Source organism: Bos indicus x Bos taurus, chromosome 25, assembly GCF_003369695.1.
Source record: "Bos indicus x Bos taurus breed Angus x Brahman F1 hybrid chromosome 25, Bos_hybrid_MaternalHap_v2.0, whole genome shotgun sequence".
Taxonomy (NCBI): Eukaryota; Metazoa; Chordata; class Mammalia; order Artiodactyla; family Bovidae; genus Bos; species Bos indicus x Bos taurus.
Genome location: NC_040100.1, coordinates 29328799 through 29356044, shown reverse-complemented (window position 1 = coordinate 29356044; position 27246 = coordinate 29328799). Strand labels below are relative to the sequence as shown.

The 27246-nt window shown below is 42.4% G+C and overlaps 1 protein-coding gene and 1 long non-coding RNA gene across 11 annotated transcripts in view; one reads left to right on the top strand and one right to left on the bottom strand.

Annotated features, from left to right (window-relative positions):
- Positions 1–11031, bottom strand: part of LOC113883570 — a 36012-nt gene extending 24981 nt beyond the window's left edge. The window contains exons 1-2 of the long non-coding RNA XR_003508682.1: positions 9264–11031; positions 1097–1246 (exon numbers count right to left, since the gene is read on the bottom strand). This is a non-coding gene — a long non-coding RNA (uncharacterized LOC113883570). The remainder of the gene's footprint in view (positions 1–1096; positions 1247–9263) is intronic.
- The window catches only part of MRTFB (myocardin related transcription factor B), a 213264-nt gene that overhangs the window by 176024 nt on the left and 9994 nt on the right, over positions 1–27246 (top strand). For 7 of the 10 annotated variants that reach the window (XM_027527415.1, XM_027527410.1, XM_027527411.1 and 4 more), the window contains 7 exons: positions 12230–12364; positions 14278–14525; positions 19471–19603; positions 20346–21341; positions 22736–22873; positions 25130–25288; positions 25547–25708. In XM_027527415.1, coding sequence (XP_027383216.1) covers positions 12230–12364; positions 14278–14525; positions 19471–19603; positions 20346–21341; positions 22736–22873; positions 25130–25288; positions 25547–25708 — 1971 coding nt within the window. The remainder of the gene's footprint in view (positions 1–12229; positions 12365–14277; positions 14526–19470; positions 19604–20345; positions 21342–22735; positions 22874–25129; positions 25289–25546; positions 25709–27246) is intronic. The other 3 variants (XM_027527416.1, XM_027527414.1, XM_027527419.1) reach the window with 1 other exon arrangement.

Genomic DNA, 27246 nt, shown 5'->3' with positions numbered 1-27246 from the left:
GATACTAAATGAATTTGAAACCTTATGTTAGGCAAAAGGTAGGCACTTCATCTGCCTTCCAAGAAAGAGTTCCACGGTGACTATGTCTGTACCACAAATAGGTAATATCATTACTTCAAACTCTGCACACTGGAGACTGGAATGTTTCATTTGGCCACTTGACTTTGGTTATACTAAATTTATTCAACAAATACTTATCCAGCACCTACTATGCATCAGATTATATATGAGTATTCAATATAGTACATGCAAAAGAATCTAATATTTTTTAATAATTGAATTAGAAATTCACATTTCTTATTTCCTCAATGAGCATTTGTGTTTCTTTTGGTTTTAAAGAACTCTCATGCTGCACATAATTTGTTTTTCCTCTTTATCATGTTTTTCCCTTACTGAAATTTTAATAGTATTTAGTTATTTTAAAAGTCAAGACTGTTGAACTACTTAATGTGATGGGTCAAGTTCAGTAGAAAATGTTCTTACTAAAACCAAGCATCATAGAATTTTTGAATTGTACAGGAATTGAGCAATTATCTGGCCTCACCCTTTCACCAGGGGAGGCCTCGGTTCAGAGCAGTATGGAAGTTTGGTGATTAAAAATGTTTGGATATTTTCTTACAGCATTTCTTCTCATTCATGAATATCTATTTGTTAGGGACTATATGTTTCAACATTATCTTCTTTACTGCATTTATCACCATTATCTGAAATAGAGGTGTGTATCTTTAACACCTAGCACAGGGCCTGGTACAGAAAGAGTACTTAGTTGAATTCAGCACCATGAGCACTGACTAATGCCAGCTTGTAGCAGCAGTATGTCTCCCATACTGCATCCTGTGATGCCAGCCTGTCTCCCACTTGGAACCATCAGAGGTAGTCAGAGGAGCTACACTTTATACTCTCCTGTCAGAGTTTACAGGGCAAGTGTGACTGGCCCCTCAGCTTCATTGGAACCTGACCTGGAAGAAATGAGCGTCAGCGACCAGCCCCTACTGTCCTTACATACTGGCTGCACCCTGGTTTTCAGCTTTAAAAATAGGGCTAAAAAGAATGTCAAATATGCAAGTTAATACTATTAGAAAACAGTTCTACTTACCCATTTGGGTTGTTTGTTCTCTGTTTCTGTCTGAGTAGGTCAGGACATCAGACAGCTATTAGCATGGTCTTAGCTTTTAGTAACAGAGACTTTCTGTCACCTCAGCTATCTGCCTGGTAACAGCTTCATGACGGTTCCACCTGTAAGAAACTGTAAGTTTATAAGTGAGAAACTTCAATCAGAGGCAGTCCCACCAGTAGGCTGACATTCCAGAATTCCTTGAAGGAAAAACAGAAGGGAGAACAATTGTGTTTCTTGAAGAATAAATACAGCCTATTTATTGCCAGGGCAGCACACATGAAGCCTGAGGTCATTCATGAACTTAAACATTAATTTTCCTAACACTCTTTAGTGTTGCTCCAGTGCCACTTCTGTCTGCTTTTTATTTGTCACGAGTGCCTTTGGAAAGAGACCCACTTTAGAGAATGGTGCGTTTCCTACTTATACATTCAAGTAAAAGAGCCTAGAGTCAGGGCTGGCTTACGGCACCTTTCCCATTACATAATTCCTACACTGTATACCTTGAAACCTTCTTAAATTGTGTGTCCTTTATAAAATTCCCTTTCAGTATTTTACTATTTATAAATAAGGAATCTGACAAAGATTCTTAATATTATTATACACTTTATTCATGTAATTAAATAAGCATCTCCATGTTAACTGTACTATACTGATGTCAGAGAAAGATAATCCTTAAGTAGGATTGTAAGAATGTTGTAGATATTTGTTTTTGGCTTTTTAATCAACTACAGAGGCCAATTTTATGATGCCTGTAAAGTCTGTGGTTTTTGTGTCTAGAAGTGATAATTATGTTTTGCTTTGGGAAATTCTGTACTTTATTTTCACTGTTATCTCATGTTTGTTTTTAAAATTTGTCTAGATATCCCACTTGATATATAAGTAAAATGTATTAATCTTCCTAAATATAATTACTTTCACATTTATAGTTTAAGGGAAAGTATCAATACCTGAGGGACTTCCCAGGTGGCACGAATGGTAAAGAACCCGCCTGCCACATCTGCAGCGTAAGAGGTGTGGGTTTGATCCGTGGGTCGGGAAGATCCCCTGGAGGAGGAGATGGCAACCCATTCCAGTATTCTTACCTAGAGAATCCCATGGACAGAGGAGCCTCTCAGGCTACAGTCCTTAGGGTCACACAGAGTCAGACACGACTGAAGCAATTTTGCATGCATGCAGATCAATACCTGAAAACATTGCTTCTCATTAGACATCAAGTTTCCAGAGAGCAGGGATGGCCCTCATTTTGTTTTGGATGTTCTTTGAGATTCTGAGTTTTTAATCTTTAAAATGGAAATTCAGAAAAAGGAAATTCAGTACAGGAGTTTGATGGTGAATTTAATTACTATAGACCAGTGGTCCTCAAATTGCCTGTAGTGAAGGGATAATATGTTTTTTTATATAGTTTAATTTCCAATGTATTATGGACTAATCCTTTTGTAATATAAAGTAAAAGTGGAGTGACATCAGCTTTCCTAAGACTTCTGTCCTTGTCACTGGCAGGTAACTGAGGTCCACAGACTATACTTTTGAGTGGCTCTAACATAGATTTCACTTGTTTACCAATGAACCAGGTTTTTCTCATATGGTGATTGATCATCATTTTATGCTACACATTTAATTCTGTGGCTTAAACACATTTTTCTAATTTTCCTGTTCAATTCTTTTCTTACTTGGCCTCATATAAAGTCCAAGACTTATTCAGGGAATTTCCTTAAGGTTCTTTAAAAGTTATACTTATGGATAATTAGTTGAGAGAAAATTAGGCTCAAGATTTCCATATGCCTTGCTTTATTGCAAAATGTCTCATGACATATAGTCTCCTTAATTCTTTTTCAGAACACACAGATACCAGAAGTTTAAGTCCTACAGGAAAAGTATTCAAATAAACATTTCCTCCAAAAAAATTTTTTAACACATAACATCTAGACAAAAAACATTTTTCAGGCACTTTTACAATCCCAGTGCTAAAAAGCTAATGACCTCACAATGTGAACAATATACCACTACATCCTTCCTTCAAAATGTAAATTCTTTGAAATATGTATTTCTGTGTGGTCTGTAAAGAGACTAAAACTGCTTTTCCTTGGACTTTTGTCTTTTAATTCTGATCAAAGTACATCTGGAAAGGAATTTGCCAAAATATTAATAAATGACACATCACATACCAGAGCTCTGTTTTACGCTGAGGCAACTCTTGAACAATGGAAAGCTGTAGAAAATTAAGACCAGCAAGCCACACGTGTGTACCAGGAGCTGTGACACTGGTCCTTTTAACTGGAAGACTTTTTTTCTCTCAGTGGTTTCTTAAGTCATTTAAATAATCATTTATTATAAACACCCAGATGTTTAACTGTAAGTATGATCTGACAGGATCTGTGTTCATTTTCAAATTCATAGTAGTACTGAAAGGAACCTTGTTCATCTCTTATTCTGTATCTTCAAGAAGACAAGCTTAAGGGAATTTGGTAAAATATTTTTTCCCATTGTTTCAAGTAATGTTCAGGTAGATGACCATTTGCCAGATAACAGAAATTTTAGGTTTAAGCTAACAAAGAGAATGAGCAAGGTCTAATATGTAAGCCCAGGTGCACATATAGTAAATAATCAAAGTTAGACTAGCTTTCTTTGCAAATATTTATCAATAAAGGCCTGAGTAGAACATCAAAGACATTGACTGTAATTTCTATTATTACTCCAATTATGCTTTTTATAACTTACATATCATGAGGAAGGAGTCTGCCACTATTCATCGAGTTTTGAGCTGAGTTCCAACGTTAACTGTGAAATTGTTTTCCATCCCAGTTCTTGACTCAGTTCTGTGACCAACAGGAAAGTGCCTAAAATAGTGCATTATGCAGAATAGGCCTTTCTCGTTTATTAATAAATCTTTATTGAATATAATTGAGATGATAAAAATAATGGCCAACGTTTGCTGAGCCCCTAAGTGTCGTTCAGGCACTGAACAACTTACTTCGCATGTATTATCTGGGGCAGATGTCATGAAAAAGCATCTGTCTGGCCTGTATAGGATTTGAACTAATGACTTAGTTCTAATTAGGCCAACAGTGTGATACTTTTCCAGCACATCATCCTGTGTTATCCCGTTATGATTGATAGTGACAACTATTATTTCTATTGCCTAAGAAGTACATACATAACATTTTTTTGTCTACTATACAATCTCACATAGTTCAGATACCAAAAATGAATAACAGTAATTTTATTATTTATTATACTTTCACATTCTGACCCCGTAAGAGGTACTTTAACCAACTTGTGAATCACCAACATGGTCACACCAAGGTTGTAATAGACATCCCATGTGATTCTGTAGAATATAATAAATAATATGTGACAACTTTATAAAGAGGACTGTATTTTTAAAAAGTGGACATTGGCTCTAGGTTTTCCAAAGTTGATCCTAAAGTATATGAAATTGTTATGAAGTTACCACCAAAAGTAACAAATTCATTAATGATTAGAATAGTTGGTCCTCTGACTAATCACTCTTCTGCTATGTGTTTCTATTTTATAATCATTAATAGCATTAGTTATAATTGAACTATAAAAAATCAGAAATACTAAATGAATAGATTCACACTGAGATTATTACACATGTATCTGCATACTTACCACTATCTCACTGTGAAAGATAATACACATCAACAAAGCAAGGTCCAGGCCCTCATTCTCTCACAGACGCAGTAAGTAAACCACAGGCTAAAATGATTGTATAGAGCTCTGGAAACCAGTCAGAGATCTACATCAACCAAACCCCCAATTAAGAAAAAGCCACATCAGAAACATAGAACATGCCATGGTGTTTTCACTCATCCTTTCCCACCCTTAACACGGCACAGAGGAAGTCGCCCAGTACCCAGTTCCCTCCCTCAGGATGGAAGGTATGGAGCAGAACTTGTTAGCAGTATTCTGGCCTGTTGTGGGCTAGTTGAGGAACTAGTTTCTGAAGTGCATAATTTGGATCTCAGGCTAGCAGAAGCTATAGAAGGTAGTGGCAGGAGCCATTATCATGTGAAAACTGTAGAGTAACCGCAGACCCACAGACACCTGAGGGCAGCAGATTACAGATCAAAGAATGCAATGAAAGTGTTAGTTGCTCAGTCTTGTCAGATTCTTTGTGACCCCGTGGACAGTAGCCCACTAGGCTCCTCTGTCCTTGTAATTTCCCAGGCAAAGGAGTGAGTTGCCATTTCCTTCTCCAGGGGATGTTCCAAACTGAGGGAATACAATAGAACTCTTAATGCCCAGAGAAGTCATGATGAGACTCTGGGAAATGAAGACATGCAAGGCCCATAAAATTAGTTAAGGTCTTCAACAACTGTCTGCAAAGACTGGGAGAGGTGGATTGTTTTTTCTCATGCCCAATTTTAAACCAAAGATGAAACCAAAAGAAAAAAACAGGCATACAAAGCAACAGGGAAATATAGCCCATTCAAAGCAACAAAATAATCTCTAGAAACTATCCCTGAAGAAACATGTCAGACTTCCTAAACAAAGACTTTAAATAACTGTCTTAAACATGCTCAAAAAGCTAAAGGAAAACACAAGCAATGAACTGAAAGAAATCAGGGAAACAATATATGAACAAAATGAAAATATCAACAAAAATTGTTTTTAAAAATTCATGGAGCTGAAAAATACACTAACTGAACTGAAAAGTCCATCAGAGGGTTCAACAGCAGACTCAGACAGCAAGCTTGAAGACAGATCATTTGAAATTATGGAGTCTAAGGATAAAGAGAATGAAAAAAGTAAACAGAGCCTAAGGGACATGTGAGATACCATCAAGCTGATCCATTGGGGCATTATGGCAGAGAAATTAATTTAAGAATGATGGCCCAAAACTTTGCAAATTTGAGGCAAGAAATGGACTTAGGAACCCAAGAAGCTCAATGAACTCCAAAGAGAATAAACCCAAAGAGATTCATACTGCTGCTGCTGCTAAGTCGCTTCAGTCGTGTCCAACTCTGTGCGACCCCATAGACGGCAGCTCACCAGGCTCCCCCATCCCTGGGATTCTCCAGGCAAGAACAATGGAGTGGGTTGCCATTTCCTTCTCCAATGCATGAGAGTGAAAAGTGAAAGTGAAGTCGCTCAGTCGTGTCCGACTCTTAGCGACCTCATGGACTGCAGCTTACCAGGCTCCTCCGTCCATGGGATTTTCCAGGCAAGAGTACTGGAGTGGGTTGCATGCTGAGACACATTATATAATCAAACTATCAAAAGTCAAAGGCAGAATCTTAAAAGCAGCAAGAAAAGTCACTTGTTGCATATAAGAGGAAATTCCCCAGTAAAAATATAAGTGGATTTCTCAGAAGAACACTGCAGGCCAGAAGACATATTTGGATGATATATTTAACTGCTGAAACAAAATTTATCAACCAAGAACTCTATATCAGCCAAACTGTCCTTCATAACTGAGTGAGAAATTAAAACAACAAAGCCAGACAAATATCAAAGGAGTTCATTATCATTACACTTGCCGTGTAAGAAATGCTAGAGAGTCCTTAAGTTGAAATGAACAGATGCTAGACAGTTAACTCAAAGCCATTCAGAAACATGAAGTTCTTTGGTAAAAAGTAAATACATGGACAAATATAAGGAATGGTGTTATTATAATTTCTGTATATAACCCCACTTTTTATTTTCTATGGGATTTAAGCAATTTAAGCAACAGATGCACAAAAAATTATAAATCTGTTAATAACTGCATAATATATAATGTAATTTGTGACAATAATAATACAAAGTGGGGAGGTGTGGCTATAAAAGTAGTTCTTGTATATAACTGAGATTGGTATCAATATAAGTTAGATGTCATGGCTTTAGGATGTTACATGTAATTCACATGGTAACAACAAAGAAAATATCTATAGGATGTTTATCTATAGGAAATGAGAAAGGAATCACTGCAAAAAGTCAACCAAACACACAAGTGTAAAGACATGCTTATGGATTAGAAAATTTAACATTGTGCTGATGTCAGTACTACCGAAAAGCAATCCATGGATTCAGTACAATGCCTATAAAAATCCCAATCACAAAACAGTGTGGTTTAGGCATAAAGAGACACATAGACCAATGGAACAGCATCGAAAACCCAGAAATAAGTCTTCACATATATGGTCAAATGATTTTAAGATCAAGTGTCAAGGTCACCCAGTCTCAAGGAAACAGGACAGTCTTTTCAACAAACAGTGTTAAGAAAACTGGATGTCCATATGCAAAAGAGTGAAGTTGGATCCTTACCTAACACCATATATGAAGATTAACTCAAAGTGATCAAAGACCTGAACGTAAGAGCTGCTGCTGCTGCTGCTAAGTCACTTCAGTCGTGTCCGATTCTGTGTGACCCCATAGACGGCAGCCCACCAGGCTCCCCCGTCCTTGGGATTCTCCAGGCAAGAACACTGGAGTGGGTTGCCATTTCCTTCTCCAGAACATAAGAGCTAGAACTGTTAAAATCTCTGAGGAGAGGGGGAGGAATAGGAGAAAGCCTCATGACACTGAATTTGACTGATTTCTTAAATATGACACCAGGCAACAAAAGAATAAATAGATAATTAGGCTTCATCAAAATTAAAACCTGCATCAAAGCACACTATCAACAGAGTGAAAAGCAACCCACAGCATGAGAGAAAAAAAATCTGCAAATCATGTATCCAGTAAGGGGCTAATATTCAGAATATGTAAAGAACTCTCACAAATAACAGGGGAAAAAAACTGATTTTTAAATGGGCAAAGGACTTGCATAAACATTTCTTCAAAGAGGATATATAAAGACTAACAAACAAATGAAATGATATTCAACAACACTAATGGCTAGAGATTCAACTCAAAACCACAATGAGATATCACCTCATACCATTAGAATAGCAAATATCAAAACGAACAGAAATTAACAGGTTGTCGGCAAGGATGTGGAAAAATTAGAGCCCTTGTTCACTGTTGGTGGAATTGTGAAATAAATGGTGCATATTGCTATAGAAAATGGCATGGCAGTTACTCAAAAAGTTAAAAACAAAATGACCTTATCAGCAATTTCATTTATGGGTCTATGGCCAAAAGAACTAAAGCAGGGATTTGAACATCAGCTTGTACACCCATGCTCCTAGCAGCATTAGAAGTAACCCATGTGTCCATCAACAAATGAATGGAGAAGCAAAATGTGGTATACATACAGTGGAGTATTACTCAGCCTTAAAAAGAAGGAAATTCTCCATGGCTGATTCATGTCAATGTATGGCAAGAACCACTACAATATTGTAAAGTAATTAGCCCCCAATTAAAAGAAATAAATAAATTTTTAAAAAAGAAGGAAATTCTGACACAAGCTACAAAATGGATTAATCTTGAGGACACTATACTAAGTGAAATAAGCCATCCACGAAAAGAAAGATGTATGATTCCACTCTAAATGTAGTTAAATTTATACATATAGAAAGTAGATGGTGGTTGCTGGGGAGAGGGGAGAATGGAATATTGTTGTTGAATGAGCACAGAGTTTCAGTTAGGGATGATGAAAAAGTTCTGAAAACGAATAGTAGTGATGGCTGCAGAGCAGTGTGGATGTATTTAATGACATACAGTTACATACTTTAAAATGCTTTAATTGGTAAATTTTATCTTACATATATTTTACCATTATTTTTAAAAATAATAGATTTTTTAAAATGAGTGACACATGTCAGTCCTCACTACTACCAGGTATTCAAGCACCACCCGAACGTCCTCAAGCTACCATGCCAGTGGATTTTAATGTTCAGCTATTTTTTCTACAAATGACATGCTTAAACTTACAGCTATGTAATACAGAAACAAGGGGTCAGTGTAAGGTGATCTGTTTTAACAAAGCTGGAATTTTACATAAACTATCCATCTGGTAAATATACAAAGCATATATTTTTGATTTGTATTTGACTCATTTTATCTGAGGCTTTAAAGAATAATTGCATGTTGAATCTCTTATTTGCATATTGTCCTCTTAAGATCTCTGCTACATCCTAAGTTGCAAACACTTTTTTTGTAGATTTAAAGTCTACAGTACAAAACACTTTTGTTTTTAAATATCTAGTTTCTACCTCTCCAGATTGTATAAAGAAATTCTAATGAAAAAGGAACTCACCAGAGAAAAATGATTGGTCTTTGGCAAGTGTATCGTCTTTTCAGAAGGAGCCAGTGCAGATACCTGAAACATCATAAAACTCTAATCAGCTTAAACACTTGCTCTGAACTTACTTTTTTCTTTTGTAGCAAACTTTTCTATAGTGATTTCTAATATGAGAAAGAAAGTGAAGTCACTCAGTCGAGTCCAACTCTTTGCGACCCCATGGACTGTAGCCCACCAGGCTTCTCCGTCCATGGGATTTTCCAGGCAAGGATACTGGAGTGGGTTGCCATTTCCTTCTCCAGTCTTTAATATTTGAAGTGCTTTCTTTTGAGTTTTATGTAGAGTGTAAATATCCATCATTAAAAAATAATGTTTTCCTGATACTTCATGTTAAAATTACAACCATTGTCACGAGACCAGAAGTTGTGAAAAGAACAGTGTATCAGATCCAATAAAACAAGGCAAAGTTTGCAACTTTTTTTTTTTTTTTTGGAGAGAAGATTCTCAATCATTTTGAGATTAAATTTTTAATAGTCCGTAAGGTGAATTTAGATCTTGATGTCGATGAAGCATTAAGATTTTAACATATTGCTCAATTTACTGTGGAACAAAATAAGTGTGGTATCCTCTATGCCTTGGATATTCTTTTAGTCCTTTTTGGAATACTTTCATTTCAAAAATCGTAATATTGAGACTTTTGGGGTAATTCTAGCCACTGGAATTCCAACATCTAGATATATGAAGGAAGACGGGAGCGTAGCGGAGGTGGAGGTTTCCTTTCTAAGGCACATAAAAAAGACCAGCAATATGTAAAGAAGCATTTAGATATTTCTCCCTTTTTAACCAGAATTTATCTTCCCATTAGGTAAAATTAACAATCAGTTTATCTCAGTTGAGTTATGCAGGAGGGAGTCTGTGGTTTTCTAGATAGCAGAGTCAAACTAAAATGCCAAAAAAGCTAAAAGATGGGAGCATTAAGGCGGAAGTCAATCAGACGAGGTCTAGAAATAGAGGCCATACATTTTCATAAATATTACAGTTGATACCACATTTACTAAGACTGTTGTCTAATAAATCATTACTATCATATCAGTCAATAGGGGCTAGACTGGTAAAACAGCTTACTAGGTTAGTAGAATTTATCTGCAAGGAAATCTATATATATATATATTTCAAAATTCAAATATCTGGTTCTGCTTCATATGCCAGTTATTTAATAGCCAAAGAATGTTCTTCCCCTGTGTGAAAACTGACCCAAAGATATGTATTCGCGTTTCCAAAATAACAAAAAAAAAGGACATGAAAGAGAAATAGGTGACATAAAGCTACATTCTATAAAGCAGGGATCAGCAGGTCATCATCATTCACTGCACGTCAGAGGTTCACTGAGGAGCCAGCCATCTCAGGGCTCTTTGGGGACAGAAGTCACCCTGGAACATAGGTGTCAAGACTCATGGAGGAGTCCCTTCATTTCTGTTTGAAAATGAAATTGAGTGTGGCCACCTTTAAAAAGTTGTCTTGTATCGTCAACATTTACTGTTAACTAATAGTTACTTATAAATGAAAATCAATGACAAAGTGAAAACACAGTTCAGGGAGAGAAGTGACACGGGCACGGACACCTGACTGCACCCACCCACATCTCCCAGGCTCTTCAGGCCTGGAGTGACCCAGTATGAGGAACGCCACCAGGAACTTCCATTCACCCATTAAACAAATATTTATTGAGTAACTAGTATGTGCCAGACAGTAAAGAATCTGCCTGCAATGCAGGAGACGCAGGAGACTTGGGTGTGATCCCTGGGTTGGGAAGATCCCCTGAAGAAGGGAATGGCAACCCACGCCAGCATTCCTACCTAGAGAATTCCATGGACAGAAGAGCCTAGCAGGCTACACAGTCCATGAGATTGCAAAGAGTCAGATATGACTGAGCAACTTCAGATCAGATGAGGCAGTATGTGCCAAGCTTCATATTTCTTGCTGCTAATAGCCCTCTGAGTTTTCAGGTCATTTATTTTAAGGAGGAAAAATACAATTTGCTATTTTTAAACCCGAATACTTCAACAAGAGAACTGATTTTGATTGTTGTTATGAATTTGAGAGTTGTTCAGGGAAATAGAAATGATAAAGACATTTTCTCTTAAGGCAAGGTCCAAGTAGTAATCAATATGCAACATTTAACTGATTTATTATAACAGTACTCTCTCTTTCCAGTAAATGAATACTTACACTGTACTTACAGAAGATTGCTGGTGGGAATAGTTTTTTGGGGCTGCTGATGGCTTCCTTTATTAATATATGACCCCAAAGTGAGATTCAGTAATTGCTGAATTTGGCCTAGGCAACAAATTCACTTCTTGCTCTAAGTGTGAGGGGACTGTCAATGCACAGGTCAGTCCTATTAGTATATATTCTTCAGATTTTCTTCTGTTGCAAGAACTGGGAGGCGGTGGTTCACAAGAGCACTAATCAGGTTTGGAAACGGGAACAGAAGCTGTCTAGCACCTTTAAGGACACGTGCATGGATCTGACCTACCAGAAGCGGAAGCTTTCTTACCAGAGACTGCCTGACAGTGCACCTAGGGTGAGATCAAGGGGAGTCATGGGCCAGTAACGACGACTAAGCATCACGTCTGAAGTGGCCCAGATTAGTGTGACCTATAGGGCAAAAAAGCCTTTTGAGTACCATGTCCTGTTTTGATAATTTTTATGAGTTTGGGACTTTCTTTCTGCCAAAAAATGGTGGTTCTGACCATAGTTCTGAGAAAACACTAGAGTTTTGTGAATCCAGCCTTATTTAGCTTTAGCTTTTCGTTGTTGTCAGGGCAAAGACTAAATCGTTGGCTCAATGGATGTAAAGCAAGTTATTCCACCATCTAGGTCTCAGACATAATACTATATTTTTCTGTTTCTTTTCTAGCTTTTCTGTTTTCACTGTTAATGATTTCACAGACTTGTCTCCTTTCTGCCTTTTCCACCAGTTTACTCCAGTGTCCCCAGCAGTTCCTGAATTCTTGAAAACTCCTACTGCAGATCAGCCCCCGCCACGGTCCACAGCACCCGTCCTCCCCCCAAGCACTACATCCTCAGCGAAGCCTGGGCCAGCACTGGTGAAGGTAGGTACCCTACATGCGTGCAACCCTCAGCGACGTCACCTTCAACTGTGGTCTCTAGCCCTGAGCACGGAGGACAGAGGCTGTGTCCAGAGCCTGCCTTTTAGTCAAGCCTTGAAAACAAAACCTCAGAAGGACTGGCTCACCCCAGCTTTCATAACTGAAACCTCCACCTTTAACAAATGACCTCTCGTTTGATGGTCACAGAAGAACAGAATAAAATTCAGTCTGTATAAAACGACTGCAGCAGTGCAGAAAGAGTTTAGAAATCATTTTATCAACAGTTCCCAATTCAGCTTCCACCCAGGCCAGTAAGATGAAACTCATGGGGAAGAAACAAAGAGAGAGACTTTAGCACTTGGGATTCATGAGTCTCACACACAGATGTCTGTAATGGTAATGTGATTTCAAACGTCTATACACAAGGTCAAATTCAGCAGTATTGGAGATATATTATGTGATAGGTTAAAGGTTTTCAAGAAGAAAATACCTTTTTTTTGTTTGTTTGTTTAGTAGATTTGGCCTGATACAGCTTGGTTTGTTCTTCAGAGAAGCTGCAGATTTATGGCACTGTTCCCTGCATTTTACTTGGTCAAAATAGTTTTTTAATGTGGATTTAGAACTGCTAGATAAAGGAGGGGGAGTTATAACCTGAGGAATAGTTTAATCATTTCAGATGTGGCTTTTGCCAAAACGAGCAGAACATAGATCCCAAACTTTTAGAACTAAAAAAGGACCTCGGAGAGCTAGCTTGGCCTTTCAGCACCTTTCAGGTGAGGATACCAAGGCCCAAAGAAAGGAGGCTATAACAAGGTCAGGACCCTGTCTCTGAATCCCTGTCTGGCCTTCGTCCTTCCCTCTCACTTAGCTGCAGTGCTCCTCCTTGGAGGCAGTTAGCCTGGGTGTGTTCCTCACTCCCCTCTGTCCCCAGGACCTGTTTGTCCTTGGTCTTCCTGGAGAGAAGGCTCTTGCTACTCCAGGCTGGTTCCTCTGTGTGGCCAGGTGTCCGTGCCTTCAGGGCACAGATCAGTGTATTTCACCCTATTCCATCTCTTGGTATCGGAGCCACAAATTCCAGAGTGTCTGTGCAACTGAGCCAATAAGATCAGCTCTTGCATCCTTGTCCCACAACCCCCGCTGTGTCTTTGTACCTAAAGCATCTCAGAAACAGTTTCCTATACCTCGTTTTGTGTTCTTGTGGACCATTCTTTAAAAAGATGAATTTATCTTACAATATGAATATTAAAAAGTAGAAACTGATCTGATAACTTATAAATGAAGGAGATGAAAACCCAGAAGAGACATCTGATTCTTAACCATAAGACAGGGTCTCACACCCCATTTTTCAAAATAAAAATGTAATGTTTTGGAAAAGAAGTTTTAAATTCATGTTCATATCACTCAGCATTTTTTGTGTGTATTTGCCATGGAAATTGGTAGCTTTATATTCTGCTTAATCTCAGTTAGAAGCACTTTTCTGCTTTTATATATTCACCATAGATTTTAATGATCACAAAATATTTACAGAATATAAAAGATTTAAGTTATATTTGTGATTAAGTGAAATATACTTAATCATTTCCCTATTGTATGTTTAGTGTGAAGCCTGTTTTTTCACAAGGAGATAATAATATGTAAGCAGTAGGCAGTGTCTACACAGGACCCAAAGTAAATGTTTGTTGAACTTGCATAGATGATGCAGAACTGAGCATCTTGCCCTTAGTCTAAGGGAACAACGCAGCAGAAGTTCTTAGGAGTACACGAATGTTCTCACAGCTCCTGAAATGTGTTTAGTATATTGCTTTCCAGAGAGGCAATCCCGATTTTCAAGGTGCGTTACTTTTTCTTTTCAAATCAGATATACACACAGTAGAATAGACTGCTTTCTCTTAAAATGTTCTTTTTCTCGAAAATAGCAAAGCCATCCCAAGAATCCAAACGACAAACACCGCAGCAAAAAGTGCAAAGACCCCAAGCCCCGGGTGAAGAAGCTGAAGTACCACCAGTACATCCCGCCAGATCAGAAGGGGGAGAGGAGTGAGCCGCACATGGACTCCAACTACGCCCGGCTGCTCCAGCAGCAGCAGCTCTTCCTGCAGCTGCAGATCCTCAGCCAGCAGCAGCAGCACTACAACTACCAGACCATCCTGCCCGCGCCACTCAAGTACGGCTTCGTAAACTGGGTTCACTGTGGTTTTTGTGAGCAGCCCTTAGTGTCTGAAGATGGGATGCTATGATTTATTTGTTCTCAGCGATTGTTTTCATTCTGTTGTCATCGAAGCTCATAGTGTCAGAAGTCCACATAGTGAGAAAAGTCTGCATTCCAGTTCACTTTTTGTCCTCTATAACAGGTTCTGAACTTTTCAAGTTAGAAACAACTTTTCACAGTTACTCATCCAGGAAAGATTTCCCTGTTTATTTACTTGAATATTAGATGCTATGAGAAAAGCAAAAGAAGTGTAAACCTGGTATAAGCACTTTAAATTTAAAAAGACAGTTGAGCATAAATGCTGGAGCGGTCAAGAAAAGTTTTATGGAAAAGGCAGGAGGGAAAGGGCCTGAAACTTGGGAAGGACCCTTCCAAACCAAGAGGAATGGTCTGAGTACAAATACAGAGGACGTTAGAGCAAACAATGCCTGTTTATATTGCATGATGAGAAAAATGGCCTGAGTAACATATATGACTAATTTTTAAAGCAGAAGGCAGATTTGAGCAGAGCCAATGTCTAGAGAAACGTGAAGTTGGGAAGACTTTTTTGGGGGGGAAGACTTTAATCTTGATATGGTGGATGTTTCAGAAGACCATGGTGACAAGGTAAAATCAAAATGCAAGAAGGAACAGTCTGATGCCAGTGTTGGAGGGGAGTCTGCAAGTAGGAAAGCCAGTTAGAAGCTTGGCAATAAAGCAGATACAAGAATAAGAAGGGACACTGAGAATGGGAAGGAAGGAGCAGGTGGCAGGAGTCCCAAAAGACGATAAAAGGTCTCAGTGACCAGCAACTATGAAGAAGGAACATGTGCCCAAAGTTTGAGCCCAAGCAGGAAGGACAGAGGGAGTGAGTCCTGATAGTTTCTGAAACTGAATTCTCACAGCAGGACACCCACAGCTAATTTTGATTATGTACTAGAGGAAATCACTGGTTACACATCCTCAGAACACTGTTCTGGAAAACAGATAAAAATACAGAGTCTCTGTCCTTCATTTCATTCACTTTTCAGGAAAAAGGAATTATTTACAGTCAACTGGAGAAAATAAACTCTAGAAAAAGATCCAAAATCTCATGACAAGGAAAAAATTATACTCTGATCCAACCACTCAATTTATGATCATGTGATCTGTAGAAGCCTATGTTTTCTACACACAGGCTAAGCCTTCCTCCATGGAGAGCCCGTAATTTCTAGGAGTAGAAAAGGATTAAGGCTTACTAAAAAGCTTCTCTGTAAGAAATAGTCTCCTCATATGCTAAGAATTATCAATTCACTTTTTTCTTTGAAGACCCAAATATCTTGAGGAAGATTAGACCTATTAGTCATTCAGACCTTCCTGTGAAGTGCTTAAATCTGAAACATCAGGGCAACAGAGATGAAGGAAGAAAAGAGTGTTTGTAGCATGTTTTTATTTTAAGAGGAGGCAGGCCCGAGAGAGCTGTTGACATTGGAAGGGACCCAGGGAAGGCCAGAGAACTGGACGAGCATCAAAGACAAAGCACTGCTGCTTTACAGCTTCATCCAGGCCCGGGGAGGCGGCCCCCGGCCTGCCACCGCGGGACCCCATGAGGGAGGAGGACAGCAGGGGTGCTCTCGGTGCCCCGGCCGCGTGCTCAGCAGCACCCTCCTCACAGCGACTCTCAGAGGGGCCGACAGGACTGCCCCCAAGCCCTGATGAGGGAACTGGTAACTGAGGAGCCAGTAAAAGGGGGTGTCTAGCCATGAAATAATCCTTTCTGTAATGTAAGAAATTGTGTGGGGCCAGCTTTGCAGATGGGAAGAAAACATCTGGCTGGGGTTGGGGGGGCACCCAAATGCGAAAGTTCTTTGTCTTTCTATGAAGGCTTTAGTTCCCTCCTCCTCAAACACTCCTGCCACTGAAGTCACCAAGCCACCTGCCCCAAGAAAGCGTCATCCAAAAAGACCCAAGAACTCAGAGGAGGAAGGAGCTGTCATTTCTGTGTTTATTTCACTGGATGGAAATGGAACACCAGTTTTGTTTAATCTCCAGATCCTAAGAATGGAGATGTTTTCAAACACATTGTTTCCTTTTACCAAAATTCAGTATAAGAAACCAAATGTGGGAGTTGTGTAGGGCCCACAGCGGTGGAACTTTACTGATAACAAAGCCCTTTGGTATCTTGGGAGGAGCAGGAGCCTGGAGACATGGGGCTTTAGTTCCCACATGGCCACTTACTGACAGAAGGGAAGGGTCCCAGCAGGTGTCTGGACCTCAGGATCCTCAACTACGCAGTGATTACATTCATCAGGTATCCACCCTCCTCCTCTCTCTTTTTCCCCTCTGTTGATTTGGGAAAAAAATAAACCAATTTATTTTTGTTGTTTTAAAAACTGAATTAAACACTATACTGTTAATCATATTAATGAGTATTATAGAATCTCAGCATGAATAAAATAATTAATTTAAACCATGGGGACTTCCCCAGTGGTCCAGTGATTAAGAATCCACCTGCCAGGCAGGGGACGCAGGTTCGATCCCTGTGTGGGAACTGAGATCTCACATGCCGTGGGGCAGCTAGCCTGCGCGCCACTACTACTGAGCCCGCTTGCTTTAGAGCCTGTGCTCTGCAACAAGAAAGTACCCCAGTGAGGAGCCCCCACTTCAACTGGAGGAAGCACATGTGCATCAGTGAAGACCCAGCACAGCCAAAGATACATTAATTTTTAAAAATTTAAATTATGCATTCTCAAGGAGAAGATATCATTCACAAAGGAGCAAAAGTTGGAAGCATTTTACAGTTTTTATGTAATAAAGCACAGACCTATGTACATGAATGAGAATGTAGTACATCTATGGTATTAAAATTTCAGAGAGAGTGATTAGAAAAATTATCTAGAGAGCTTTTCTGGGGGAGAGTAATGAACATAAGGCTGAGAAACAGTGATTAAAATGATTTCATAATTTGAAAATACGGTTTTTAAAAGTTGACTCTTAGAAAGAATAGTGATATATTTTTAAATATTTGTCATTTCATCCAAACTTCAAAATACTTCATATCAAATACTTCAAGTACTTAATTTCATCATAATTCAGGCAGGTTTAAAAAGCCTCAAATGCAAGTCAAGAGTTAGCTGTTGACAAGGCCAGCACTGGCTTCAAACACAGGCTTCTTAGAAACTTATTTGAGAAAGTTCATCCAGCCATGGACCTCACCCCAGAGGCACCGTCACCTCAGATCCCTGTTTCAGGACATGGAATTCAACATCTTTTCGGTACCAAGCTTCAGTACCAAAGCTTATACTGACAGTTAAGCCTGAGGCTGCAATGGAATTGGTTGTAGAGCGTCAGTGACCACATGCACCTTTCTCTAATGAGTATCAACCAACCAGAAAAGAAAATGCCATTGTTGCCAAGCGTATCACAGCCAGAAGGCATTGGAAGGACCTGGCTTCAACATGAAAAGTTTAGGGGAATTATTACGAAAGTATAACAGATTCACCAACACTTTTTAAATAAGCTTTTAAAAATGTAGTATAAGTTAGAGAAGTCCATAAATTATAAGTGAAAACCAATGCCAAAGCACACTGCTACATCAAGAAGAGGAACACTGTCAGCTCCATTGTCATTGGCTCACATCCCCCCCTTAGTGACTTCCCTGATTGGAATCCATGGATTAGTTTTGCTCAATGTGTTTGTGAGTCATATCTTTATTCGTGCAAACAGCAGCAGTTAATTCTTATTCTTGCTACTTCATGGTTCATCCACCCAGCATCCTCTTGATGGGACAGCTGGTTGCTTCCAGCTGGGGCTCTGATGAATTATGCCATAGTAAATCTCCTAAGCTGCATCTCTTGGTTCACATACGTGTGGCTTTGTCAGGTGTTGATCTAGAAATGGAGTTGTTGGATCAGATGGGTATGGTGTTTCTTTAGTAGATACTATGAAACTGTTCTCCAAAACAGTCGTACTAACTCTGCTTCTCCCAGTTGTGTATGCGGGCTGTGGTTGTTCCAAGTACTCGGTGGTGTCAGTCTTGCATGTTACCGCAGCAGCTCTGCTGGGTGTGCAGTGCTGTTTTGCTGTGGTTTTCATTTTCCTCATACCTGATGAGGTTAAGCATTCGTTCATATATTTATTGACCATTTGTGCTGTGTTTGTTCACGATTTTCCCATTAGGTTTTTCTTTTTCTTACTGTCAATAATTTGCAAGACTTCTGTGTGTATTCTAGATGAGGCATTTGTCAGAAGTATGTTATGACAAACATCTTCTCCTGGGGCTTGGTTTTTAACCCTTTGAAAGATATCTGAGTGCTTTTTCTGTCCTAAGAAATCTTTGCTTATCAAAAGCTATGAAGATACTAGGCTAAGTTTTCTTCTCAAAGTTTGTTTTCCAGTTCACATTTAGGTTTGGGGATGGCATGAGGCTAGGGGCTGATCAAGAGCCCTGTTCTTCTCATGTGACTGACTATCCAGTTTGGCCCGTTACCACTGATGGAAGGACCACCCTTTCCCACCACACTGCCGTGTCACCTTTGTCCTTGTATGCAGCATCTGTGTCTGGATTTTCTGATCTCTCCCATTTGTTGTCCTGTCCTTGCATCAGCAGCATCTTCGTAACTGGCTCTGTAATAAATTTTGCTGTCTGGTAGTATGATGCTTCCAGCTTTGCTTTTCTTCTTTAAAGATGCCGTGGCCGGTTTTGGTCCTTTGCATTTCTATATAAAGCTCTGAATCATCTTCTAAATTTTTACCAAGCAGACAGACAAAACCTGCAGGGATTTTGAATGGGGTCTAATTTGACTGACATCTCTTCCATATTGAGTCAGCCAACCCATGACCGGGTAGTTTTCTCTTTGTAAGTTCACAGATTGTTAACAGGAGCAATGTCAACCCCAGAAATCATTTTATTAGAAAATCTGATTTTCTTTTTCTTTTGAAGGCCACTCAATGACAAGAACAACAACAGTGGGAATCCAGCTTTGAACACTACCACATCTAACACACCAAGACAGAATACACCTGCTCCTGTGAGAAAGCCAGGACCTCTGCCATCGAGCTTGGATGATCTAAAGGTGATCATTGCAAGTGGGGTTTATTCACCCGTAAGAACCACAAAACTGTAAACTATGCCAGATCTGTCCAGCAGATGTAGGCAGTTTCTAATAGGCCTTCAACTCTACCAGCACGAGGATAACCATTACAGAAGTACTTTCTTTTTACATCCATTAAGTTTCCTTTAAAATGACCAGTAATAAATTTCCATTTATTGAGCAGATGCCATGAGCAAGCACCTTCATCCCTGCTTGTTGGGAAGTTTGGGAGAAGAGGAAGATGTAACAGTTAAGAACACCATCTCCAGGACCCTCTTTACTGGGTTCCACCCCTATGCAGCCTTCTGTTATCTATGATAGCTTGGACCAGTGACATACCCTCTCTCCCCATCTGTAAAACGGGAATAATAATACCTACACCTCATGTGAAGGTTAACTGAAAGAGTAAAGTACTTCTGGCACTGTCTGGCCCATGGCAGTTACACAGTAAATGTAACTGTTATCATTTCTGGTAGTAAATCTTTTGAGGTAGCAAAGGAATTAGCCTCTAATAACCCTTGCTTTGTCACTGGCCTTTCAGGTCCTTTATGTCTATAATTCTGTGTTTTTGTGTGTTTAAAAAAAAACAAACTGTCACACTTACACGCAGTCATACAGAGCTGTCTGACAGATGTAGGCACCTTTTCCAGCACACAGGTGTGCTATAGATTTGCCAGAAGGTCGTAACACCGAAAAAAGCGATCTGATTGATTTGTACTTCCAGGTATCGGAGCTGAAGACAGAGCTGAAGTTAAGGGGTCTCCCTGTGTCAGGCACCAAACTGGACCTCATTGAACGCCTAAAACCCTACCAGGAAGTGAACAGTAGCGGCCCTGCTGCCGGTGGCGTCACAGCCGTGCCCACACCCGCCATCGTCCCCAGCAACCCCGAAGTCACCGTGGCCCTGCCAGTGACAACACGACAGAACTCTGTGACCAGCTCAGGCTCCACTTTCAAGGCAGAGCTGCCCCCCGCCAGCAGCAGCAGCGTGGCCCACGTGGACAGCGGTAGCTCCCCACTGCCCATCTCACCTGCACCTTCCGAACAGTCCAGCCTCAGTGCTGAGGACACGAGCATGGCTGATACGTTCACCGAGATCATGACCATGATGTCCCCATCGCAGTTCCTGTGCTCGTCGCCCCTGCGGGCAACCAGCACTGAGGACAGCCTCAGCCCCACCAGCAGCACGCTGTCCACCCTGGAGCTGGACGCAGCCGAGAAGGACCGCAAGCTCCAGGAGAAGGAGAAGCAGATCGAGGAGCTGAAGCGGAAACTGGAGCAGGAGCAGAAGCTTGTGGAAGTTCTGAAGATGCAGCTGGAGGTGGAGAAGCGAGGGCAGCAGCAGCAGCGGCCCCTGGAGCCCCCGCCCCCGGCCAGCACCCCTGCCCCTTCGGTCTCCAAGGCCGACCAGACGCGGGGCCCCACTGCTTCCACCACCAAGGACGAGGCCCCGCTCCCCGATGGCCCCGGCCCAGTGGCCGGCCAGTCTCTTGTTGCCAAAAAGGCCATAGTGATCAAGCAAGAGGTGCCTGTGGCCCCGGCCGAGCCACCGAGCCTCGTCCCACAGTTTTACGTGAGTTCCCAGGGCCAGCCGCCCGCCGGGGTCGCTCAGCCGCAGGCTTTACTGACCACGCAAACTGCACAGCTGCTGCTCCCTGTGTCCATCCAGGGCTCCAGTGTGACCTCAGTGCAGCTCCCTGCAGGCAGCCTCCAGCTCCAGGTGTGAAGCATGTCTTCTAACTCCTTGCCTTACAGCCTGCCTGACCCAGAAACGGCTCGTGGTGAGCATAGACCCGAGCTGCTTCATACATGCATCCCAGTCAGGCTGCCAGGTGGCAGGAACCGCATGCATGTGTCGGGGGTTGTTCGCAGATGTGGACAGCTAGCACGGTTTTCAGAGTAAAATCAAACGGGTGCCTTTCCTTCCTGCTGCCTTTCACCCTTAATGAACACAGTGTCGCATGTGGAGACATGTTTGAATACCAGTGCCATTCTCATAATGATGGCAGTGACTGTCACTGGGTACTTCTTGGGTTCGAGGCACAGCACCAAGTATAACACTTTAGCTGGCATGCTTCATTTAATCTTCCCTTTGCCTAGAAGACCCAAGTGAGAAAGCCCCCTTCTAGAAAGGAAAGCGAGGCCCTGAAAGGTTGAATAGTTTGTCCAAAGTCAGAGCCGGCGGTCGAGGCCTTCTGACTGCAGGGCTCCTGCTCTCACGTCCACTCTCTGCCTCCTAAGTGTAGTTCCTGAAAGGCACCACTAAGGTGAAGATGCTGAAACTAAGGAGAATGTGAGCACAGACTCAGGAGTGAGCCTGGTATTGACAGAGGATAAAACACTGGTGAGCATGAAGTTTCCTTTGAGGCCAACCATTACCTGAAGCCGTTGTGTGCAACTTGACTTTGGAAGGTTTTTTCAACAAAAGGTGGGCCGCAATCCACAGAAACCATCTGGAGTCCTGCTCCCCTACCCTGACCGCCCAGAGAGGAGCAGTCTTGTCCCCCACGCCAGGGTGAGAAGGCACGACCCAAGGGCCCTGGGTGTGTGCTGAAATTCTGGCTCCCCTGTTTAATCTTTAGAGTGTCTGTGAAACTGAAAGTCCGCTGTATAATATAGCTTTTCTAAGCATTCGTTTTCCTGTCCAAATCTTCCATGAGAGGTGATGTTTGAGGAAAAGGAATTGCGTTTTATTCTAGGCCTCTGAGTACCCAGCACATGGCTGGCTGTCCCCCTGGGGAGCACAGACGCTGCAGCTCAGAAGTAGGAATTTGGACAGTCTGGCCTCACAGATTTCCTTGCTGCTGCTAAAGTTACTACACCTGACCTATTATGTATGGAACTGCTGTCAGTTCTTTTGACTTTTCACAAACTTTCAGATGAAAATCTCAGCCGCTTATGAAACAGTAAGAGCATGAAAGTAACTGGTCTGGTGTTTAACTCTCTGGTTTCAAGTTAGGGTTCAAATTTATGTACCAATGAATTGAAGTGTGTATAAACATTTTACCTTTTTTTTTTTTCAGATGTGAGCCCCATGTGACCAGTTATTCCACATCTAAACTCTTCATTCTAACCTTGATTTGGACATTTGAGTTGGTTTTTCTTTCCTCCTAGACTCCACCACAAACAGGACTCCAGACACAGCCTCAGATAGCAGCAGCCACCCTGTCCTCAGGCCTGGCCCAGGCGGCGCCTCAGAAGCAAGACGCCTTCCCAGCACGCACGCTCGGTCAGCCTCAGCAGGCCAGAAAGGTGGGTGACGCTGGCAGTGACAGACTCTATTACATATTACCATCCGCTCAGCATTTAGTGAGCATCTTTATAGGCGCCTCTTCCGTGGGGAGCTCCTGTTCTTTTCTATGCTGCATCTCCCACCGGGTGAGCCTCAGGTCAGACGGCATTAGGCTGCTATCTGAAAGATCGCTCATCTTAGCAGTTAAGCTCCTCTTCCAAGTTTCCAAACTAGTTTTTCAATCTTCATATAAAGAATTTTCTACGGTTTTCAAGTTTCTTTTCAAAATAATCATTTTGTAGGGGAAAAGTGTCCTGGGAAAAGATATTTGAAGATGAAAAAGACTGTTTTTGAAATGTTTATCTTGAGCAAGATCTTTACATATTTTTAAGAGTCTGCCTTCTCAGACAGTAAGAGCCAGGCAGCCTATGTCTGGCTGCCATTCTAGCTCACTACTTCCTCTGTGCTGTGCCTTATGCAGGACTCTTGAGTATTGGTTCCCCATCTTTAAAGTGATGCCGCTGACCTAGGCCTCTGTCCTCTACAGGAATTCTCCAGGAGTTCTGCTGAACAGTCCCAAGTGTCACCCAGACTCCCTCTTATCCAGTAGGGGGAGCTATGTGCACATCTCCTTGCCAGAAAAATATTAAGTCCTTGAAAATAGGTCTTACTATTTTAAACCTGGAGAATGATTAGTCTCTGAGTTTTAATCTTTAGCATAAAAGAGCCTAGATAATTAGGTGTACCTGTGATGTGCCCAGAGTGCTGTGGACTCTCTGGGCTAAGTCAACCGGAGGAACAGACAGAAGTGACCTCTTGGGACAGCGACTGTCATGTTAACACACCTGCTCTCTTGGAATATCCTCTGAGGAGTGCAGTGAGCAAGGAGTTACTCAAATAATAGTCTAATGCAGTGAGAAGCTTAGCAAATGTTCAGATGGTAGGACTGAAGTTTTCTTTTAAGGAAGAGATAGAAAAAGAGTATACAGACAGATAAGAAAGTATAGCTATAGACCTCATCACCCAGAAAAGCTGTACTATTTAGAAGGATACACACTCACACAAGTGGATTCTTTACAGTCTGCGCCACTAGGGAAGCCCCAAGAAATACAAATATAGAGGGTAAGTTTTTCTCTCTCAGAACACCAATAGTATAAAGTATACTTATGAGCAAACCAGTTGTTCTGTGAAATACAGCTACAAAATAAGATTTTAGCCATACATTTGCAAAAGGCCCTAAAACCTTTGGCTCTTGATGAGGAGTTAAACAACAAACTTCGTAATTCCACAGGAAGAAATTCTCACCTCTGCCTAACTGAGCAGAAGAGAGCTGCTCAGAAGGGGGCAGACTTTAAATGGGGCTTTGCAGTGATTTGGAGAAATGTTCAAGAATTGTGGAAAACTGACTGTGGCCTCTCAGTTAGGAAGGAAAGGGGGCCTGGTAGCAAGAAGGGCGGGCCACCAGCCAAAGATTAGATTTTGCCCAAGGGCAGGAGAGCCAGTGAGTGTAGGAGGGACACGATGGCGGGCACGTGTGCATGTGTGTGTGGAGACTCGTCGTCGAGGTGGGTTGACAGGCAGGGAGGCGCAGCTGGACCACAGAGGCAGTTTTCTAGTGATGGACAGTGAGGACCTGGATCAGGACAGCAGACCACAGGGCCCAGCCCAGGAGGCGTGTCTGAGATGTGTGAGCGCTGAGGGCGGAAAGCAGAGCAAACTGATGGCTCCATTTACCTCCATTAAGTGTCAAAGGCAAAACCAAAAATTACTTTCCCTCAGAGGCTGGGGGCAGTGGGAAAAGGGGGAAGGTTTAATTTGGAACATATTAAATTCAAGATGTTCCAAATGGATGTGTGTAAATGTGACAAGTGTGGCTTTGGCACCTGGGAGCATGATTGGAAGAGAGAGGTGGGCCTGGTGGTTATGAGCTAAAGAGCCACGAGAGGAGATGAGGAAAATCCTACCCACAACACGCTGCCGTCCAAGACAGGCCACAGATGCTGAGGAACCGGGGCCGGTGGGCCGCATCCAGCCCACCTCTGTCTGTGAACAAGCTGTGCTGAGCCCCTCCCCATTTGATGTCTCATCCAGGCTGCATTTGGGCCGCAGGCCAGGGCAAAGCAGTTATGATGGGGGCCACACAGCCCCCCAAACCCTAAACTGTACATTTTGTGGCTTACACAGAAAAGATTTGCTAAGCCTTGTTCTAAAACACGGTTTTCTTTATAAGGTAAAGCAAAAGGACAAACTGACGAACAAATATTTATTCATGACAGGTTTTCACCAGCTCGGCATCCAGTACAGTTCTGCCCTATCAGAGACCACCTGCTCCAGCGGTGCAGCAGCCCTTTATCAACAAGGCGAACAACAGCGTCCTTCAGCCCCGAAGCACACCGCTGCCCTCCCTGCAGAACGGCCCCAGCCCTCCCAACAAGGTAACCCAGCCCCCTGGGCAGCGATAGTGTGCACAGGGCACAGGTTCATCCAGAGTCCAGGCCTTCGGGCCTGTACGGGTGAGCGTCGGCATTAACGGGGTGGCAGGGTGAGGGGGGAGACCAAAGTCCTGGGGTGCACTTACTCCGGGGCAGCTTAGCAGTCAGCACAGTGAAGGTGGCCCCATCCGCCGGCACCCCCAGTCGGGGACAGACTACTGCCCAAGCCCAGCTAACTGGTTCCTCCTCTGTCTGCCGCAGCCCGGCTCGCCCCCTCCGCCCCAGCAGTTTGTGGTCCAGCACTCTCTGTTTGGGAATCCAGTCCCCAAGACGAAAGACCCTCCCCGCTATGAGGAAGCCATCAAGCAGACGCGCAGCGCCCAGTCTTCCCTCCCAGAGGTGAGGAGGCCAGGCTCCATCGTGGTAGGTCCTCCTGAGCTCGAAGCCCTGGTCTAGATGGACTTGCCTCCCAAGAGACACAAGTTTCATGACTGGGAGCCTTGCTTGCCTTTTAAATGCTATTTGAAATCAAAATATCATTCACATCGAAGACTCCCAAGGGTTTTCAGCGGCCACATAACCTGCAGTTCCCTCTTACTCAGTTTCTGTGTTTGTCTTTAACTTCCCCTCAGAGCCAGAGGCGGGTCGTGTGAAGGACAGATGTGTATATGTGTGACCAGGGCATGTGTGTTATACAGATCCCTTTCCTAAAGCCACCATCTGTCAGGCCAGCATCAAACTGACCCCCTCCCAGCTGGATGGCCTTCTAGAGCACCCAGCACCTGCATCCACTCTGTCCCTCGTCACCACTCCCTCACCTCCAGCAGGCCAGCCCACATGAGCAGCTCTGCCCGTGTATTGAGCAGACGCACTTTAGAAGGACAGAGGCCCTCCTGGCCTACCATATCTATCCCAGAGATGGGAAAAGGCAGAGTTCCTGTCTGTAAAAAGCATCTGGCCTCAGGTGGGTGCCCGATGACAACAACCGCATCAGACCTTACCCTGAACACGCCTGGGCTTACTGCCTGTCTCAGCTTAAAACTCAACTCACTGTCAAGGAAGAACCCCGGCCTCATAAGAGGCTGCAGGGAATGGACCTGATGCCACTGCGTGGATGCTGACGGTGAACGAGGAGGTGTGCTGATCAGAGCTAGACTGTCTGCTCACACAGCCACAGCAGACGCGCCTGCAGGGTCATGCCGCTCTCCTTGCCCCCACAGTCCATGTGCGACTCCGTGGGGCCTTCACGTACGGTTGAGGGTGTGTGGGGCCGAGGGTTCAGCATTCTCCAGCAAGCAGCAGCCACGCCACGGCCACCTTGACCTACTTGGTTGCCCCAGCGAGTAGCTGCAGACACTGCTCAGCACCAGCAACAGGGCCCACTTTGGCACACTCACAGACGGCGAGCAGGGTGCCCAGGGCAGACTGCTGACTCGAGGAAGCAGTTTCCAGTGCTTCTTCATATCCACTTAGTACCAAAGGAAGATAACTTTTCTAGTTGTAAGATGTTCCTCTAGTTCCAGACTCAGCAGGGGCGTTTATTTATGAGGAGAAAGCTGAGTTTCAGAACTCGGTTTAGATATCACAAGAAGACTTGAAACAAATGACGCCGGACTAGACTGTGATCCCCTCGGTCCATCCAGAAGGAGCATGTTTTCAAGAAAATCCTTCCAAACCTGTTCTCACATACGGGTTGCTACATACCATTTAGTTGATCAATGTAACAACACAGACTCATCCTCACACCTTAACCTAAGAGCTGATTTTAATCCCTGCCCTCTGTCTGTCTCTGGCTCATGCATACAGACTAAGGGAGTCAGGTTCTGTTTGGATGAGTAGCTATCTCATTCCTCTCTATACACCACTGAGCATTAAACTAGGGATTATGAGGTTTTTAAAATACATTTACTTAGACTTCCAATTCCACTACTTAGGGCCTTACTTGGGCCCTACCAGTTCAG